The sequence below is a fragment of the Phallusia mammillata genome, chromosome 8, assembly GCF_965637545.1.
Source record: "Phallusia mammillata chromosome 8, kaPhaMamm4.hap1.1, whole genome shotgun sequence".
NCBI classification, from domain to species: Eukaryota; Metazoa; Chordata; class Ascidiacea; order Phlebobranchia; family Ascidiidae; genus Phallusia; species Phallusia mammillata.
Window position 1 is genome coordinate 7,008,593 of NC_137259.1, and position 20,829 is coordinate 7,029,421.

The 20,829-nt window shown below is 35.8% G+C and overlaps 4 protein-coding genes across 5 annotated transcripts in view; 2 read left to right on the forward strand and 2 right to left on the reverse strand.

Annotated features, from left to right (window-relative positions):
* Positions 1-7,422, reverse strand: part of LOC145205196 (low-density lipoprotein receptor-related protein 1-like) — a 75,428-nt gene extending 68,006 nt beyond the window's left edge. For both annotated transcript variants that reach the window (XM_080077857.1, XM_080077856.1), the window contains exons 1-12: positions 6,795-7,422; positions 6,240-6,374; positions 6,052-6,171; positions 4,940-5,077; positions 4,500-4,643; positions 4,019-4,203; positions 3,145-3,346; positions 2,676-2,847; positions 1,614-1,774; positions 1,087-1,179; positions 672-818; positions 290-427 (exon numbers count right to left, since the gene is read on the reverse strand). In XM_080077857.1, the coding sequence (XP_079933983.1) occupies positions 290-427; positions 672-818; positions 1,087-1,179; positions 1,614-1,774; positions 2,676-2,847; positions 3,145-3,346; positions 4,019-4,203; positions 4,500-4,643; positions 4,940-5,077; positions 6,052-6,171; positions 6,240-6,374; positions 6,795-6,972 (1,813 nt within the window). In that variant the 5' untranslated portion in view covers positions 6,973-7,422. The remainder of the gene's footprint in view (positions 1-289; positions 428-671; positions 819-1,086; positions 1,180-1,613; positions 1,775-2,675; positions 2,848-3,144; positions 3,347-4,018; positions 4,204-4,499; positions 4,644-4,939; positions 5,078-6,051; positions 6,172-6,239; positions 6,375-6,794) is intronic.
* A 76-nt stretch (positions 7,423-7,498) lies between these two features.
* LOC145205199 (microfibril-associated glycoprotein 4-like) lies at positions 7,499-12,542 on the forward strand. The gene is made up of 7 exons (XM_080077859.1): positions 7,499-10,047; positions 10,133-10,216; positions 10,313-10,449; positions 10,873-10,969; positions 11,372-11,468; positions 11,534-11,601; positions 11,809-12,542. The coding sequence occupies exons 1-7, from the start codon at positions 9,936-9,938 to the stop codon at positions 12,057-12,059; spliced, it is 846 nt and encodes a 281-aa protein (XP_079933985.1). The 5' UTR covers positions 7,499-9,935; the 3' UTR covers positions 12,060-12,542.
* Positions 12,543-13,690: 1,148 nt separating this feature from the next.
* On the reverse strand, positions 13,691-15,701 carry LOC145204689 (1-phosphatidylinositol 4,5-bisphosphate phosphodiesterase delta-4-like). Its single transcript, XM_080077281.1, has 4 exons — positions 15,499-15,701; positions 15,096-15,188; positions 14,331-14,486; positions 13,691-13,905 (listed from the first exon to the last, which is right to left on the reverse strand). The coding sequence occupies exons 1-4, from the start codon at positions 15,650-15,652 to the stop codon at positions 13,691-13,693; spliced, it is 618 nt and encodes a 205-aa protein (XP_079933407.1). The 5' UTR covers positions 15,653-15,701.
* Positions 15,702-16,835: 1,134 nt separating this feature from the next.
* Positions 16,836-19,340, forward strand: LOC145204690 (microfibril-associated glycoprotein 4-like). The gene is made up of 8 exons (XM_080077282.1): positions 16,836-16,924; positions 17,000-17,010; positions 17,316-17,399; positions 17,500-17,636; positions 17,747-17,843; positions 18,231-18,327; positions 18,393-18,460; positions 18,685-19,340. Exons 1-8 carry the CDS (start codon positions 16,836-16,838, stop codon positions 18,933-18,935), a joined length of 834 nt encoding a protein of 277 aa, XP_079933408.1. The 3' UTR covers positions 18,936-19,340.
* Positions 19,341-20,829: the final 1,489 nt, after the last annotated feature.

The window sequence follows — 20,829 nt, forward strand, 5'->3', positions numbered from 1 at the left end:
AGTATATTAGGGAGGAATGAAAATGTTTTGGATTGTTGAGGGAGGAATTCATCGAAAAGGTTGGGAACTACTGCTCAGGGGGCTTTCCACTTACACAAGATTTTAGCAGCATGATAGAATGAGTAATCATTTATTCGATGAATGTACAGCTAGGCAAATCTGTACAAGCTTTTATAACCTGTTAGTTTCCATACAATAAAAAAATAAGAAATGGTCCTTAGAACCAAGTGTAGGACTATCACCAAATTTAAAGAGACATAATATTGGTTATGTTGGGTGACATATTTACTTTTGCATGTAACACCATCTTGGTTTAATGTGTAGCCCGCTTGACATCTGCAAGTCCCAAATGTGGCAGAAGATTCAGAAGAAGAACGAAGTAGGCAGATTTGTTCACATGACTTCAATGTACAACCATTTGTTGGTTCTTTCAAATAAAAAAAAACATAGTTTAAGTTGAATATATATATATATATATGTTGTAGTCACATACATTATAAAACAATTATTACACATAAATACAATAGTGTACAATAGTCATTTATTTTAACTAGATGCATGAAGAAGAAAAGTAATAGTTTAACCACACTTGTTGGGATTAAAAAAAATCTGCTTTATCCCAAAAATGGAAGTCTTTTTACTCTTAATATTAGAATTAATTTAATAGACACCTTTTGCTTTAACTTTAGAACTATGGACCAAAGCCATTGCAGAAGGATATTTTGTTCCGCCAACAAACTTTGTAATATTTTTATGTGGAGGCCAAGCATCAACTTTCACTATGCTTTTCTTCTGTATGTCACTCACATACAAAGTACCTGAAAAATACCAAAAAATTATTTGATCAAACAATTTGTTACTAAATCGTAAAAACAAAAAATAATAAAAATTAAAAAAAACTTTTATTCTTTTAATTTTTGCTATTAAGTTTGTTACATTTTTGGTGTTTTTATTATTTTTTTAACTTTTTATTATTTTCTTGTTATTAATTTGGATTACAAAGCCAAAGTAGTTTAGGCCCCTATCAGCTAGACAGCACATTGATGAAGAATGTAAACTAGAATGATTGGGTGTTGGTAAACCTACCATTAAAATACGTAAGATCATTAAATGAATGTTTTGATGACTTGATTATATATGTCCGATGTTTTCCATTATAATCCACAGATTCCAAACTGTCTGCAAAAATAAACAATCATCTAAAATATTTTGTTAATGAAAAACTGTATTAAAATGGGAATAATTAAATTAAAAAAGTATGTAGTTTGAAAATGGTGCAAACCAGACAAAAACTGTTTTAATGTGAGGTCAGAATTAGTTTAAAAAATAACCTAGAAGGTTTGCATATACACTGTGAGGTAAATGTTGGAGCTATCAAGTCAAATGAACAAACTACACAACTACATGACTATATCTAACATCTGTGAAAATTTTATACAAATACTTCAAACATTTCATTCAAAAATGGGTGGACAAACTTTTTTTAGTAAAGAAAAAAAATCGAATAAAATCAAAAGGTATCACCTCAATAAAAACATTACACCAACATACATTTAAAACATAAATAAAGTTTTCAAATACAGTGTACAGTAAAAATTATAATCAGGCCTTACCACTATGAGTGTCAACAAAGTAAACTCGTTTTCCATGAATATCAACGGTCACAGTATGTGGTAGAACAATGCTCCGATCGACAATAGCAATCCGTTTACTGCCATCCATGTTGGCCTTTTCAAGTCTTGGTGAACTTCCAGAGTCAGTGTAAAACATCAGTCTACAGTTCACATTACAACAAAACATGTTTTTCTTCATTGCTTCTCACTAACAGACAACTACTTGACTACACAGTTTGACAAAACATGGACACAGTTTGACAAAACACAAAATTGACAAACATTTTTATAACTTGCATTTGAAATTATCTTTCAGGTTGTATGCAAGGTTACTGTAGTTGACAAGACTTTAATCAGTAATTATTTGAAAGTTGTGAAAACTTTTATGCTCCGGCAATACATTATTGTGCCACATACATTTTAATTCACATACATTTTAATCTTTGCCGCATTCCTAGGCTGTTGAACATTTAACAGTAATTTTTGCAAAGTATTGCTGTACTAGTTATGATGAACATATATTCATATTGGGATCAGCCCTGAAGCGCTCATGCAGACCAGCGATCATGGCAAGCTCATAAGTAAATCATAGTATCGAGTCAATCCGGTCTCCTAAACATCAATGGTCTAAGTGGCGATCCCCTACTTCGAAGCTGACTTGTGCAGCATACGAGAGAGGAGTGGATGTGATTTAACTTTCCGGCTCACCACTGAGCCTGCGTAGCCCAGATGGTAAAGCGTGAGTCCATGAAAGACTCTTGTTGTGGGTACTAGTCTCACCCCAGGCTAGATTTTTTCCTTGGTAGACCGGCTTGATGTGGTATAAAGTGTTCGATGGGGCTGGCATGCTATGATATATTACTGTACTAATGATACTTATAACAATGTTTTTATGAGTTTTAGTTTTTTCTGTGTACCATGGACTGATAATTATTTAATACTTGTTAAGATTTGAAGATTTTCTGTATATAAGTGGCAGCACTGTCCAAAAACCTCTGAATGGTATGTGAGTTAAAAATGTTGAAATGTTTAAAGAAGAAGAATGACAATGTTTACATTTACCCTGAAGATGGGTCCAAGGCAAGTCCTTGAAGATGTGATGTAGTGTTTAGTTGTAGGATTGTCACACAAACAGGGTTACTTGCAAAAACGTTGCACACAAAAATACGATTGTCCTTGTTATCAACAAAGTAGACATTTCGTGTCAGCCAGTCCATCCTGAATTTATTGACATCTGCAATAAAGATAGTGAAAAGCAATCAGAATTTTTCAACTTTGCAAAAAAAATGGACAGCAAATAAATTTAGTTTTGTAAAATTACTGACCATAAAAAAGTTTAAAACCATAAATAGGAAAAAACAATATATATTGATAGAATATTAGTATGATGTAAGCATCAGTCAACAAACATATATCAAGAGTGTCTGGTGTCAGAAAGTAAAGGACATAATATGTTGTTTTTTCTAATGGCTGAAACATCATGAAAAATTAAACGGCATAACCCAAACCTTAAAAGAGTAAACCAACTTACGATGAACACTATATGGTAAATGAATTTCCTGAGTTTGGTTTAGGTTTGTCATATTGGCACAGGTAAATTGACTGAGATTTGGATCAGAATGAGCAGCAATCCAGCAAGCCACCTTCTCATGTTGATCGTAATCTAATGAGTGGATTTTTATTCCAAGACCAGCTGAGTACACTTTCTTCTGCCGACCTTTCAAGCTGACATTCTATGACACAAATATAATTAAACTCTGTTTTTGAAGTAAGCTTAGTAATGAAATGACTTTAAAAATAATCAAATTCCAAAAAATGTTATCACAGTTACAAAATTTAACGGAATTAAAATAAATAAAAAACAACATCAAAAGTTTAATGATGAAAATAGCGGCTTAAATATACTTAAAAATTGACATGGTTCTTTGTTTAAATGTTTCGGCAAATGCTCAAGCCATCATCAGTGATATTAAAGGTATTTTTTGAACAAACAGATATCAACATAAAGCATAAATCAAATTCCACGATAAATGTATTTTTCAATTTTGCAGTAAAAAGAAGTGGTTTTAGTTGTAAACCTTTGATTTGATAAGCTTCCTAATTTATTAATAGTGTGTTTGGACCCATTTAAAAAAGGGCAAATAACTGCCAAAAGATTGGACGACACAAATTAAATATTAGAACATGTGCTTTTTCTTAATAGTATTTCCATTTTTTCCCTCTCTTTTCAACACAACTTTCACCATGCCTTAGGGATAATTAGCCCAAATACAGAAATTTAACAGATAATAATTATACATATGTATGTACATAACAAATATAAAAAGCAAGTAAAAAAGTAAGAAATGGTGACTTTTGAGCATATCAGCATAGCCAAAGATACACATAAAAATGAAAAAACAAACCAGAATATGACCATTGCTTGAGATCAGCATGTAAGGTTTGATGGAATCACTTGGAAGCAAACATAAGTTCGGGTTGTTTGGATTTCTGACGAACCCAATTTCACAGGAACAAATAACATCCCAACCAGTACCAGCACTTTGGCATATTTGCTCACATGGATTAATCAGAGTACATGGTGGTGCAACTAAAACATAAACAGATCAGTGTAACCATGAAAAACAAAGCTGGCATACTACTATGACTAATTGTTAACATTTATAAATTTAGGTATTTTATAACATTAAAACAATTCCTCAATTTAAAACTTTTCCATAAAGCGAGACAATTATGATTTTATAAAACACTAACATTTTAAGTCAGATTACACAACTTACAATTTTGTTTTGAAACTGTTTAAAAGTTAGTTAAACTTTTCATATGTAAATTAGCAGTTCTGATTTACTTCTGTACAGACAAAATACACAAAGTGGAATCACATACCTATACAGGTTCTTTTATCAGTCTCATTGATCATTGTTCCATTAGCACAATAACATGTGGCGTTCCCAGTTGGCAGTATTGTGCAGCTGTATTCACAATCAAGTTGGGCACATTTTGACTGTAGAAGACTGCCAGCTATGAATGCTGTTAACAAAGTGGACAAAATTATACATTAGAAACTTAAAATGGTACAAACCTGCCAAAGTAGAGATAAACAGTTGTTTTGGGCTAGAAATAAAGAAAAGGCACACCTAGAATTATGAATTAAGGACTGACAAATTGTTTAAAATCAGAAATTCAATGCATTTGCACTTAAACACAATGCACATTCCAAAGCTAATGACATGATTTATAAAGAGGCCATAGCAAAACCACAAAATAAATTCCAAACATTTTTCAAGTGGCCTTATTAAAGGCACAGGCGTGACCGGCAAACACACCTGCACATTGTTCACCCTCGTCGGAGCCATCAGCTGGGCAGTCCACCACTCCATCACACAGCTTATTATAAGGCACACAAACTTCTGGTTGGTTGAGACATGGAGCGCCATAGTATTTGCACATTGGGTCAATGTCACCTGGGATAGTGAAAAGCAGATTGTTGAGACAGGAAACCAATACAAGTTGTTGGTAACCTCAAAATTTTTTAGGAATAAAACAACCACTTGGCATAAAAAGTTATAGTCCTGGGTTAAAAACATGAAATAAATCAAAGTTCTGTATGGCCCAAAATTTTGCTTAACACTTTTTACATGAAAATGAGTAGTATCAAAACATGGCATGGATGAAGCAAACTCGCTTTGGTTTAATTAAATTTTGTAACATTTATACAGACATTGAAAGTCCCCATGTTTACCCACAGCATTTGTAAACAAACATATGACACACAAAAAAAGCTTTTTCGCCAATTTATCATAGTTGTACAGCCACAACAATATTTAGTTTCAAATGTTACAGAATACTTTTGATCTTTCAAAAACTTAGGTACTTGTAAATGCTGAGTTAAAAAATGGTATTGCAATTGCAGAAATTCGTGTTGCAGTACAGGAAGAGTGATCGTTTCATCGTTTCCACATTATAAGGAAATGATACAAACACAATTACTTCCTAATGCCGCAACTGTTGCTTTTAAGAGGATTAAACTGTGTTGAAAACATACAGTGACATTTTAAGCCCTGCTGGGTCTGTTTGTGGGCAAGAATAACTCATCGCAACAATTCTAAATTAAATTTTTGTTTTGTTGTGGCACAAAAATAGAATATTGTTTGTTGTTAGTAGAGTAAAATAACTGTAGATAATAAAAGCAAAAATATAATTACAGGTTTTGCATTGATGTTTAAAGAGAGGAAATTTATGTCTTTCATAAATTATATCATAAAGTTATACACATCTTTCAAAGCACCACTGATCAGGGGTAACCATATTTGTAACTGAAGTAAGGGTAAACAATATTGATAGTTTTAGTAAGTGTTTTAACAAAACTATTTGCATGGAGTTTCACTTCAATTTGGTAATGATTGATGTGAGATTTGCATTTAGCACATGCACTTACAAAGTGGACTTTCATCATAACCATTTTTGCAGTCAACATCTCCATCACACATCCACCCAGGAGCAATGCATTCACCATAATCACCACATCTTTGATGATTGTCTTTGCATGTGCTTGATGCTAAAAGGCAACAAATAAATCAGTCGCATTCTATGTTTAAACATATCAAATGCGAATACATAACATACGACATCCTTGTTCATCACTGCCATCATCACAATCAGTTTCTCCATCGCATCTCCACTCCATCAAAACACACTTTTTAATTCCATAATGGCAAGTAAACATTGACATAGAGCAGTTTGACTTGGTCGGAATGGTCTCTGAAAGATAAATAATTATGCATACAACAGACATCCAATACAAATTGCAACAAGTTTTTAGCAAAAAGGAACAAGAAATTATAGTCTTTTAAAACAGTAAAAATGTACATGCTTGTAAGTGCCTAACATTTGAATCATGGTATAGCACAAAGTATTGCTCTGGAGAGTAAAAAGATACAAGTATATAAAAGTGAAACTTTACATGTGTATAACTCATTGTTTCAATATGTAAAATGACATTTTACAGTTCAAATCGGGTGTTTAACACAAAAAACTTACAATATAGATGATACTTTATTACATAAATTATAGTGATAAAAAGCACAACAGTTGACTACAAATTCCCCCTTAAACATTCACACAATGTGACAAATTATGAAACAAACTGGATCAACAAAGACCTAAAACTTATGTACGCACCTGTGGCAATGGCTGGAAAATATTGCGACCCAACAGATGGAATGCTTTGCCATAAAACAAAAACAGCACAGAGAGTGAAAATATCCCACATTGTGCTATGTTTGCTGATTCGGAATTGTCTTGACCTTGTAGTTTTGTACATGGTAAATGATACGCATTGTCCTTCTTTCGAAAACATCAGGTTCACCACGTTGTTGTGGAATTACAAAGTTCTTTTGAACTAGCTACTCCGCTGATGCAAAAATATCTTTCTTGCCGTCAATAGTCCCACCTTATATATTCCACCATATCCAAAAATATTAACAACAACGACACACTGTATAGTAAGAAAAACAGAAAATTACCCAAAATGTCAACACATAGTCAGTAGTCAGTAGTCACATACATTACTTACACATCAAATGCAAATAGAGTCTAGACATGCAAGTTCAAGATTTATGAAAAGTGGAACTTGGTTTAAAAAGGTGTATCAAGTTTAAAAAACGTTGTACATTTTAAACGTATACGCACAATTAGCAAATGAGAAATAATACAAACAAACATCAATAAAAATCCTAAACTCTTTCATATTCATGCAGCGGAATTCCAAAGCACATACACCCTACTTCTGTTGCTTTCATGCTTTCTTATGCTGTATCATATTGAAAGATAGACGGACAAACTAATCCCGTATTTTTGTTGTTGCTTTTCGTTTTCGCACATTCGTGAGTCACTCCTGTACCACAGTGATCTCATCCAACCGTGACGTAATCGTTACCCAACCGTGACGTTAATCCCCATAATTTTATTTAGGACCCGAAAACTTGCAAATTGCTACGACAATTTATGATGTAAATTGTGCAGATCCTGGGAGAACATGCTAGAAATTTTGATGGCAAACGCTATGCGATGTTGTTACATTGGGTTATGCGTAAAGTCTTCGCAGATTAAACCGAAACCACCGTCCTTAAAAGAGTCCAGGAATCATAGAGCACTAATACTTGCTGGAATTAGTGCTCTATGCTGGAATCGTCACACAAGTGTAGAAACTTCGGTTCGTTTCTTTTCTTCCCTTTGAGAGCGACACGCTGACATAAGCGAAAATGGACTAAAATACAACTGAATAGAATGGGTAGAGTTTCCTAACAAGTGTGACCAAGTCATTGGGATAATGGCGTTTCACCAGTGGTTCTTAACCGGGGTTCGATCGAACCCCAGGGGTTCGACAACGCCGAATCAGGGGTTCGACGAAGGTCTTTTTGAAGTACAATACAAATACTCGTTTTTGTCAAACTTTAGGGTCTATAGTCGCTCAAAACGGCAATTTGTATTCGCTCAATCTCAAAACACTGGAAAATTAAACTTAGGCAGGGATGTTTTAAACTGCTCTAAACAGTTTTTGTGGTACTGAAAAGAGTATTACCAGCCTGATAACCATATGTGCCTCTTGTGTGCCAACAATGCGAACAAAACAGGTACCACAAGCATCACAATATAGATTATGACATCATAAACACTTAAGACTGATTTCCTCGTTGTGCAGCTCATCAATCTATAGATGCACCGAGCTAGAAATTAATCTGGGCTTTTTGGGCACTATTAGATGGTAAATACATGATATAAACCAAGTATTTTAAAACAAAAATAAGCAGGTAAATGGCGGCCGTTGGTGAAATAAGAATCTGCGATGCGGCCGTCCCAGCATAATGGTTATGAACCCTTATGAACGCACTCAGGTTTTATTTTATTTTTGTCGTAACAAAGAGCATTGTTCGCGTTGTTCGTAAGCAGAAAAACAACGAAATCTTGTTGGCAGCAAAAACTTATTACTTCATCTTTTTCATGTTTGTGTACAGATGGTAAAAAGACAATGCTTCATTTTGGTAAAAACTAAAAACTGCCGGAATTAAAGCAATCATGAAACAAGTTGCTTGTATTAAGTTATGATGTCAGAATTTAACAAAATGACAAACATTAAATGTTGTCACTACGTTTGAACAAAAACTAATTATGACCCACCAACCAAAATAGGTTAAAAACCTAGGATGTAACTTTGGGGTTCGACCAAAGGCTGAAGAATATCGTAGGGGTTCGGCCGTTATAAAAAGGTTAAGAACCACTGCGTTACACTGTACGAATTAAGCTTTTGCTATTCAGTCTTGTGCAATTCTTGCACTACTTGATTGTCCAGTCACAGTACAGCATTGCGAAGAATACAACCAGAGCACATAAACATCACGGACTAAAATGAATGTTGCAAAGTTCACAGCAGGATTTGGCAATTGAATTACCCTGTTGCACCACCGGACTTCCTCGTGAGCTTCAAGAGCTGCCAAGTTAAACGAGCTGTATGATTTGGTAAACAGCCGCTGCTAAATTTGCACAGTTAACATATCCGTTAAATATACTGGCTATTCAGTTTTTTTCAAAATATACCCAATTCATAATGACTCAATTCAACTTCAATGCATATATTTTTCCACTAGGCCCCATATTGAAGACCATTGACTTGCTGGTTGTTCTAAACTAAATCTAGTGCAGTGGTTCTTAACTTTTTTTCTTGTTGCATCCCTTTCAAATCACCGACCAATTTTCGCACCCCCTAAATTACACTCCACAGAATGTGCAAGAATTACCTATTCAAGAAGCGACGTAAACACAGGAGTAAAGTATGGAATTCGACGGTGGTTTGTTTCACAAATTTTAGTTAAGCTGAAACAAGGGTGGATGAAAAAATATCATATTAAGGCGCGACACTTTGATTCCGGGAAATAAACTAGGGGTAGGCGACTGTTAAATTCACGACCAATGCAAGCTGTGGGCATGGTTTCTTAACAACTGTGTTCTCGTAGACGTAGAGTATACTTTTGCAAGAATTATTGCAATTTTGGACAAGCAAGAATGTCTCATCGCATTCTCATTGGGAATTCTTGCGACTGCCGAAAAACTCAGGAAGTGTGGTCATAGGGTTTGCAACCTTCAAAATTTAATTTCGTTTTTAATTAATAAGCTCGTGATATTTTTACAAAAACAAGTATCTCATTGCACGTTTGAAGCCCACCCTCAGGTATAAAAGAATTGTTGACTGGCGTTTGAGTATTAGCACACAAAAACTTTGTATGTGGATTAATTTGGCTTCCTGAAGTAATCTGGGTATAAAATATGAAGACAACATTATGTATTTGTTCGACTGTATGTTTATTGCTGGTCCTGATTCCTGTGAATGGTCAAGTCAACTTGGAAATGTGTAAAATCAGCTTGCACTGTGACAAAGGTAAGCACCGTTGGCGTATACGGTAACATAAAACGCTACATCTCCTTCTGTTAACTCCAGCTAAACACCAAATTTGCGTTCAAAGGTGACTACCCTGGCACTGGTTATCCAGGAGTATCGCTGCAGGAAGTTATAGAACAATTGAATTTGAGACTTGCCAATATCGAAGGTACGTTGGGCGCTCTAGAAATTTGTAATTTTTTTTTGCAAATGCTACAAATGTTCGAACAATTTTGACACTTTTTGGGACTGCACTGTATTTTAGGGTTGGTAAAGCCAAAAACATGCGATGATATCTCAAGACGAAACCCGACAGGCACTAGTGGGGTTTACACAATTTATCCATTTGGTGAAGCGTTGGAGGTATTCTGTGATCTGACGACTGACGGTGGTGGGTGGCTGGTAAGTAGTGAACTGTTTCCACAATGGAAATAACATAATCATAAACATTACTGCCAAGGTAGTGGTGTATATAGAATACATCGTGTAGACGTTTCGACAATCTCTGTTGTCATCATCAGTACATGTTTTGATGTTTGAAACATGTACTGATGATGACAACAGAGATTGTCGAAACGTCTACACGATGTATTCTATATACACCACTACCTTGGCAGTAATGTTTATGATTAAACTACTTTTCAAGTCCGTGCATAGTGTTCCTAAGGAAATTACATAATAATAAGAATTTTGAAGTCGTTTAAAATAATTTGTCTATTGTTTTATATCACATTTAAATCAAAAAAAAGTTTGAGTATTACTAAAAAAACGATTTGATTACAAAAAAAGTTAAAGTTGGATCATTTTTGAGCACGATTTTCACAGGTATTTCAAAAACGAATGGACGGTTCAGTAAACTTTACAAGAGGGTGGGAAGATTATGTTAATGGATTTGGTTCAATGGATGGGGAGTTTTGGTTGGGTATGTACTTAAGAATGACCAAAACGACTTACAGAGATAACCAGTGATGGGATTCATCTGTTCGCACCTGTTCTATAGAACCGTCCTACGAAATTTTATGAGATCAGCGAACCGGTTAGCATTACTGGTTACTTTCAATGGAAATATGACTTTTTGTAACAGAACCGGCTGAAAAATATGACTTTTGTGATAGAACCGGCTGACAAAAAAGTTAAATCCCACCACTTGTGATAACCCTTTATGATCTTTTTCTTTATGATGCATACAAACTAATAAAATCGGCGTTTGGTCTTCAGTTTTAGTATTTATGAAATAGTCAAGACATCATTTTGAGACGTCCTCGCCAAAACGGACCTACCGTTTTTTCCATGTATTAAACACCATGTACTAAATCTGTTTTAGGTCTTGAAAACATTCATAGAATCACAAGTTCAGGCAGTTATGAAATGAGGGTTGACATGGAAGACTTTGATGGAGCGAAGAAATACGTTGTATACTCGTGAGATTTGGTGTAATTTTGGGGTTAAAGGGCAATGTAATACCCATACAATTTTTGGTTCCTAGATCATTTGCTGTGGGACCCGGAATTGGCTACAGCTTGACTATCGCCAAACCACCTACTGGAGACGCAGGTATAAACATAACATTTGTATAGAGACAAAAAAATCCCTATTTCAGAGGCACTACATGTCGTAAACAGTTTGAGCAGAAAAAAATTGGTAAGCATTTGCATAAACTTGCAAATACAACTTTAACAGGCAACATTTGTATATCTATAATCTCGATCAATGATAAAGTTTTAGTTTTTACTGCTTAAATTAACTACTTGTTTTAAACAGGAGACGGCATGGAACCGACCGGTACTAAATTTACCACTTTTGACAAAGATCAAGACATACATAGCACAAACTGTGCTGTAAAATTTGGTGGTGGTGGATGGTTTAGATCGTGCCATTATGGCAATCCCAACGGTATATATCATGGTGGGCCTCATACTTCATATGCTGACGGGGTCAACTGGCAGCCATTTCGTGGATACAAGTATTCACTTAAGATCATGGAAATGAAAATCCGAAAGAAAACTGCTTAGTTTTCATTACATACGACCACCACTCCCATCTGTCTCTATAAGGTCATTGCATCATACATTATGTTTTGTGTTAAACTTTAAATCAGGGGTTCCCAACCAGGGACGAATTTTAAAACTTGCGGGGGGGGGGGGAATTATGTGGTTTCTCTTTAGCTCTGGGAATATAGCCCGTAAAGTTATTGTCTTATGTAGTCTATTGGGAAGAAATGCAAACGTTTTGAATTGTTAAGCGGGAAATTCGTCGATAAAAGTTGGGAAACACTGCTATAAGGCATCAGTTGATTTCTCACTAAAACTGCTTTGATAGTTCCATATTTGTATTTGCAAGCGGTTTGTGATTCATTAATCATGTACTAATTGCTGCGGTCCTTGGTATCAAAAGTGGAAAAGTGGCAGTATGAAATATTACTTATAGTGTGCACCTATAACCCTTGACATTGTTATGTTTACTCATACCGCAATAAATCACATTCATACATGTAAGTGCACTTGTTTTTGCGTTTCATCGCTGAAGTCATTGATACACTTGTTTGTACATGTCTCTGCTGAAGATTATTTAAACGTTTTGTGAATCGTGGTTCAATCCATTATTTTTTTACTTGTAAAAAATGTGAATGTAGTTTTAACCAACATTTACTGCTTAAACACAATTAAAGTCTGCAAATCCAGCATATTTAGCATTTGTTTTTTTCGATTTTGTTAACAAAACTCAACACAACTAAGAAACAAATCTTTAATAAAACAAGCTGCAGTTTCGTACTTTAATCGCCTCAATAACCTTTTTTTGAATATCGGTAAAAACACGGAATAATTTTTGTCGTACCAAAGAAAACCAAATATACAAATTTGGAAATACAATTAAAATGCGGAATTTGTATTAAGCAAGTTTTGAAAAGAAGGAGTACGCGTAAAAACTTTCAACAAAATTTGTCAAGAAAGAATTAATTATAAATGTTGCAAAAACAAGAGAGCAACTCAATCATGTACGTCTACTCAATGTACATTTTAGGCTCTTCTTTATAGGTGGCTTTGATACTAAGTTCTTTTTTAGCCTGTACAGGTAAATTAAAAAAAAGAAAAAAAAAGTTAGTCGCAACAAAATCAGTTGATGAAGAATTGGATTGGCAATGAGACACAATATCGAAGGGTCGCTGTCACAGTTTTTTACCATTAAAATTTGGTAAGCAACGACAAAAAGGCACAAGCTCTTCGGGTGTAAAGGAATAGGTAGGCAAAATTTAAAACTTTAAACCAGCGGTTCTCAGGCCTATTTTTGTTGACTAGGGCAGCATATTTGTAAAACCAGGAAGGTCAGCAATTCCAAAAGAATGTCCAAGACACGAGTTTTGCCAAAATCCAGGGTTATTCAGTTGGGTCAATTAAGTTGCGTTTCATGCTCTGACTTGAATTATCGATATAGCAGAAAGCTTATACTCGCGTGTCACCTTAACAGTTCCGGAGTACCACTAGTGGTACGCGTATACCATAGAGAGAATCACTGCTGTAAATAATGGAAAACAAGCAAAGTATTTCAAATTTGGCAAATTGTTTGCATATATAGCTCACTATCACTCTGATAGCACCCTCAGCTTCAAAATTGGACGCATTTCTAGAAACAAATCCAATTTTGTTCATAAAACTGAAACTTGATACTCTAAAGGTAACTTTCTTGCCCCGTTTGTTTGTTCCGTGGTAAAGTTTTCATTAAGTTGTATCCCATGAGCGGACTTTAATCGTCCTTGGTTGGCGTGTCTCTTTGTAGCTGGTTCAACTTGGACGAAGACAAAAAGTGAAGAACCGTGTAACTTCGTGCCGTCACGCTTCAGCAGAGGCACGTGACGGTAGCCTACGACATGAATTGACGTATTACTTACGATTCGTAATACATAAACACTTCGTTCATGTCCATAAATTGATTTTGAATCCATGTTCAGACATAAAAATAATAGACGAAGTGCTTCGAAGCATCCTTATCAGAATCAGTCAACTAATAGGCACACTAAATGTCACTTATTTAGACATGAGGCAAAGAGCTGCATTTGCTTACAAACAAACGTAAAATATTTTTGCCCATACCAAATTTTAACGCTTTTTACCGTTTGTTCTCGATGTGGTATATATTTACAAAAGCGTTTTAGGCATTTGTGACACAAAATTAACAAGAAATACTTGCTATAAAACAAGCACAATATAAAATCTTCATTTAGCAACTTTACATAGACCCCAATTTACTTTGGATTGGAAACTTTGGAAGCATTTCAAGCAACTAACCTTGGGCAACACTGGAAAACGGCAAAGTATGTTGTCCGATCTTGTCGGGCGCTTTATCCCGATCTCGAACCACAAAACGCAACATCGCCAACTCGGGTTTGTTGATGAAGAAAATGAATTTTTCGTCCCAGTTTGGGTCGCAACCCGTCGTAGAATCTAATCAAACATGAGTTTTTTTGCCTTATTAATAGAAACATGAAGGAATACAAAAAATTTACATAAGAGGGTAAACTTACATAAGAGGGTAAATCAAAATCAAAACCTGCCAGAGAGAGTGTGCATATAAATGCATGGTATTGTAGACGTATATCTGACCTCTTATTGCTGTTATTCATCATCAGGCAAAGCTTGGCACAATAACATGCAAAAGTAACATTCTAAGGTATCGAAGCAACGTGCAAGCGGGCCTGGAAATCAAGCCGATTTCAAAAAAGCTCGATCAGACGCGAACGGTGGTGAAAATGTAAGTTCCTTTTATTTTTGTTCAACTTTCACTTTTAGTTTAACCTATCGGGATTCCATTGGGCTGGAGCAATGCCGCTCAAGTTTCTGGCACAGAGAAACACAAGCGACCCAGATAGGATTAGAACCCACAACCTTGTGAACACATTTTATTTGGCTTGATCTTTGTGTAAGTGTAAACGAATGTCGAAAATACGTAACTGTGTCATTTACTATTAGTACGTTACATGAAAAATTTGAGTGCAAGCCAATGATACACGCGTACCTTCTGGTTTTATGGTGTGTGCAAATAATTGTACTTACTGTTCGACTTCGCAGGATTGGTCACCCTTTGTGTGACGTCTTGTTGGTCCCCTGACACACTCACCTCAACAAACGTACGGAGATTATCCAATCCTGCAACAATTAACGCATCACTTCTATACTGATTTTAGCAATAAACCGTCTTATTGTGCCGAATGGCAATGAAATTTCTTAAAACACATAACCAGTCAAAACATGTCAGACGTATCGCAATTAGGTGTGCCAATTCAGACCATAGAACGAAATTGGCTTGACAAATTTTGTGTTGCAAAGTCAAAAGTATTTTACATAATTTTTAGGTTTGAGGGGAAAAAATGGCAACAAGCAAAGGTGACGGAGAAATGACATAACAACCTTGCCGCATCGGTTTACAAAATAACAACAGCCTTACACAAAACCTTACCTAAATTTTGACCACAAATAATGTGCAGATTCAACAGCTTGGCGCATGACAATTCTTCTCCATCGTCGTCGCAGGACGAGAGCCTCTGGTCACGTGGTTTCAATACGTAACCGCAGTTTCCGTTCTGTCGAAATTTCCCTGTGCCAATTTCCATTTCGTCTGGTAGTTTAGGGCGACTACCAAAAATATGCGGGTAAACGGGTTTGATTTCAACACTGCGACAGTTCATCTGGGAGATTAATTAAAGTTTTGGCGGTAGAATGACGTGACTAATGTCTGGGATTTCAATTAACTTTAATGCAAGTGCCTTTGCATAATGGGCAAGCGCATTTACATATTAAGAGGCTTGGCAAGCAGGAGTTAAAGTTTGGTGTACTGTATAATTTAAGTAATGTTTTGCTCGTGTTGGAACAATACACCAATATGAATGCTCGTAAAATTATATACAAGTACCGTTTTTGTTGGATTGTAAGAGCGGCCTATAAGGTTTTTTTTTGCCGTACAGTTTGTGGTGCTCACAATCGAGGTTGGCTTATAATTTCATACCGAGATTATTTCCACAACCCTGCCTATTGATTCATTTCAGGTTCGAAATTCACATCTGTTAAATATACTGGCTATTCTTTTGCTGTTAAAATTCAAACCATAACGATGTAACTTCTTATTGAAATGCTTTTTTTCACCAAGCGTAATAAAATCACCTAAATACATATTTTAGAAGCGACCTAAAACAAAGTAGTAATTACCGTGGACTCCGCCAGTCGTTTGTGTAGTGCAGCGGTTCTCAAACTGGGGTCCGCGGTCCTTTAGGGGTTCGTGAGGCAATTTTGGGGGGACCGCGAAAAGGTTGAAGTACTTCTATAATCTTATTTGATGTCAGTTTGTGCCACTGAATCAGTTTAAATCAAAGTAGAATTGAGATTCGACTCTCTCCATTGCTAAACGATAGCCTTTATTGCACGCAACTAACAAAAATGCAATTGTTCGCGCACAATCGTAATGTTTTTGTCTTGTCTGTGATGTCAGATGCTGTCTTTGGATCATTGTCATGCGTAATTTTGCATAACTAGCTAAAATCCTGCAATCAACTCGTTTTTTCTAAAATACATGTTCAGGCAGACCGCGAGCCCTCGAAATAATGGCAAAGGGACCGTTCCAAAAAAATAATAAAAAGTTTGAGAACCACTGGTGTAGATGTATAGGCTGCATAAATTTTAGTTTATTTCAGCTTAAACAACCGTAAACAAGAAAAATATATCAAATCAGGGCTCTATTAGTCCAATGAGCAGCGACAGCTTTGATCTCAGGGAGTAAATTCGGTGGTGGTTAAATTCAGGATGAACGCACACTGTGGAAAGGAAGAGGAATTGTCTCATTGCATTCTCGTTTGGAATTCTTACGACTGCCAACAAACTGAGGAAGTGAGGTAATGGGGTTCGAAACCTTCAAAAGTTAATTCCTCTAATTAAGTGCACTTTCTCATCTCATTGCACGTTCGCAGACGATCCTTTGGTATAAAAGTGTTGTTGACTGTCGTTTGAGTATTGACAATAAAAAATCTTTGTGAGTGGATTAATTTAGCTTCCTGAAGTAATCTGGTAATACAAGATGAAGACAACATTATGTATTTGTTCCATTGTATGTTTATTGCTGGTCCTGCTTCCTGTGAATGGTCAAGTGAACTTGGAAATGTGTAAAATCAGCTTACACTGCGACAAAGGTAAAGCGCCGTTGACGTGGTGGCCACTACGTTTATGAATCTATTCATTTTTGTTTTGTTATCTCCAGCTAAACACTACATTAATTTGCGTTTAAAGGTGACAACACTGGTTCTGATTATCCGGGAGAATCGTTGCAGGAAGTTATAGAACAACTGAACTTAAGACTTGCCAATATCGAAGGTACGTTGGGCGTACTAGAAATTTTAATTCTCTTTTTTTTTGTAAATGCTACAACTGTTCAAACAATTTTGACACTTTTTGGAACTGCATTGTATTTTAGGGTTAGTAAAGCCAAAAACATGCGGCGATATCTTTAGACGAAATCTGACTGGCACTAGTGGGGTTTACACAATTTATCCATTTGGTGAAGCGTTGGAGGTATTCTGTGATTTGACCACTGACGGTGGTGGATGGCTGGTAAGTAGTGAACTGTTAAGTCAAAAAATATTTGAGTGATTAGTAAACAAATGGTGACTTTTTGTAAAAAAAAACTAAAGGTAAGATAATTTTGAGCATGATTTTCACAGGTATTCCAAAAACGAATGGACGGTTCAGTGAACTTCACACGAGGGTGGGATGATTATGTTAATGGATTTGGCACAATGGATGGGGAGTTTTGGCTGGGTATGTATAACTTAAGAATGACCAAATCGACTTACAGTGATAACCAGTGGTTGGATTCATCCGGTTCGCACCGGTTCTATAGAACCGTCTCACGAAATTTTATGAGATCAGGAAACCGGTTAGCATTACTGGTTACTTTCAATGGAAATATGACTTTTTGTAACAGACCCGGCTAAAAAATATGACTTTTGTGATAGAACCGGCTGACAAAAATATTGAATCCCACCAATGGTGATAACCCTTTATGATCTTTTCTTATGCATACAAACTAATAAAATCGGCGTTTGGTCTTCAGTTTAGGTATTTATGGAATAGTCAAGACAACATTTTGAGACAACCTCGCCAAATATACCGTTTTTTTAACATCATGTACTAAATCTGTTTTAGGTCTTGAAAACATTCATAGAATCACAAGTTCAGGCAGTTATGAAATGAGGGTAGACATGGAAGACTTTGGCGGAGTGAAAAAATATGCTGTTTACTCGTAAGTATTGGTGTTATGTTGGGGTTAAAGGGCAATGTAATACCCATACAATTTTTTGTTCCTAGATCATTTGCTGTTGGACCCGGAATTGGCTACAGCTTGACTATCGCCAAACCACCTACTGGAGACGCAGGTTTAAAACTGACAATTATATAAATCCGAAAAAAATCCCTTTTCGGGTATTTTCTGTGAGAAACACTAAACAGTTTGCATTTTGCGTCATCAAATTCGTGAGATTTTGTACATAACTTGCAATTGGCACTGTTTAAAATATTTTATATCTGATGACAAAGAGGTCTTTGTATATGATACGTTTATCTAGTTTTTACTTAATATTTTTTTACATGTTTCAAACAGGAGACGGCATGGAACCATCAGGAACAAGTTTCACCACTTATGACAAAGATCAAGACTCATGGGAATCAAACTGTGCCGTGAGTTATCGTGGTGGTGGATGGTTCGGAATTTGTCACGTAGGAAATCCCAACGGAGTATATCTTAGTGGATCACATAGTTCTTTTGCTGACGGAGTTAACTGGAAACCATTTCGTGGATACCATTATTCTTTAAAGGTCATGGAAATGAAAATCCGAAAGAAAACTGTTTAGTTTTCATTACATACGACCACCACTCCCATCAGTCTCTATAAGGACATTGTATAATACATTATGTTTTGTGTTAAACTTTAAATCGGGGGTTCCCAACCAGGCACGAATTTTAAATTTTGTGCGGGGGAATTAATTTTTTTAATTTGTACGTGTAGGTTTACTTGTTGATGTTGATAAAGGACTTAATTTTAAATGATTTCTGTATGGTTTAGCATCTAATCGCAGTCTAGTGGGGAGAAATAAAGATATTTTGATTTGTTAAGCAGGGAATTCGTCGATAAAGGTTGGGAACCACAGCCTTAAATTAACAATTGATTTTTCACTAACACAACTCTTGTTTCATATTTGTAAGCGTTTTCTGCGTTTCATCAATAATGTACTAATTCCTGTGGTCCTTGGTCAAAACGTGGCAGTGTGAAATGGTATAACTTTCTACTTGCATTGTCATGTTTATTGATACCGTAATAAATCACATTCATACACTTGTTTGTGTTATATCATTTCTGAACATGTTTTAAACGCTTTGTAAGTCATTCTTCAATTCAGGCGAGCTTCAAAGTCGGCTTTTTGACTTTTTTTGTAAACTTTTGGGGCTGTAAGAAGGCGGTTTAATTTTTAGTGTACCAGAGAAAAACATATATAAAAACCAAGGAAATACAATTGAAATGTGGAGTTTGTATAAAGTTGGTTTTAAAGTGAATCACAACGCGTAAAAACATTCAAATACGTCCATTGTTGTACGCATCTGTCCGCTCGGTAAATAACCGCTTCCAGCAGGTGTTTCGAGCAGTTCTTCTTTCGGTGGATTTGCCTGCTTAAAAGTCTGTACCATGCGCTTAAAATGTCACCCCAGTAGCGAAATCGTTCCCGCACAACAATAAGTTTTGGATCAAACTGGTCTGTCATAAAACCTACGATTTTCTTGACCTGCTAAGTTAGCCAACAACTTATACCCCGTGTTAGTTTTGTTCGTTAAAAACACTTGGGCTTTGCGGTCATCGGAAACAGCATGTGCCTTTCAAAGTGTGCAAAATCTCGACCAATAGTCTTCCCTTCATGGTTTGATCAAAGGCGTGAAAATTGGACGTGGCTGTGCTGGGGCTGGGCGGAGCTTTCAGATGTTGTCGAATGCTTCAAGAAATTCATCAAAGTTTCCATTTGGACATGATGACGGCGATCTTGAAGTTCCATCTGTTTTTGCATAACCTCTAAAAAGTCTCCATTGTTGAAGATTTTATATGGCTGGATCCCATCCTCGTCGCCAATTGTTGTATTATTCAAGTTGTTGTATTAATGAAGACAAGTAAAATAGAAGGAATCAACCGAACATGGGCAGAATTTATAGGCAACCAGAAGACATTAACATTCTACGAAAACTACGCCAGATTGGGGTTTACTATGCTTGAGGAGTTTGATTAAAATGTTAGGAATGTCACTGCGCCACACAATGCTCGAAATGAACTACTAATTATAACACAATGTTGAAAATTACAACGCAACAATAAAAATCCGTAACAACGGCTACACACCCGTTAAATATACTGGCTATTATTTTGCTGTATTTTTGCTGATTGAAATGTTTTTTAACCTAGCGAAACAAATCGCTAAAATACCTATTAAAGAAGGAACCGAAAACCTATAGTAGTAATTAACGTGGATTTCGCCAGTCGTTTGTGTAGGGGCTGCATAAATTTTAGTTGATTTAAGCTAGGAAAATGTATCAAATCAGGGCTTTATTAGTCCAATTAGCAGCTGTGGCAGGAAGACAAATTGTCTCATTGCACGCTCATAGGAAATTCTTACTCCTGTCAAAAAATAAGAAAGTAAGGTCATGGAGTTCGAAGAATTTAAAATGTAATTATCTTTGATTAAGTGCACGTTCTCATCTCATTGC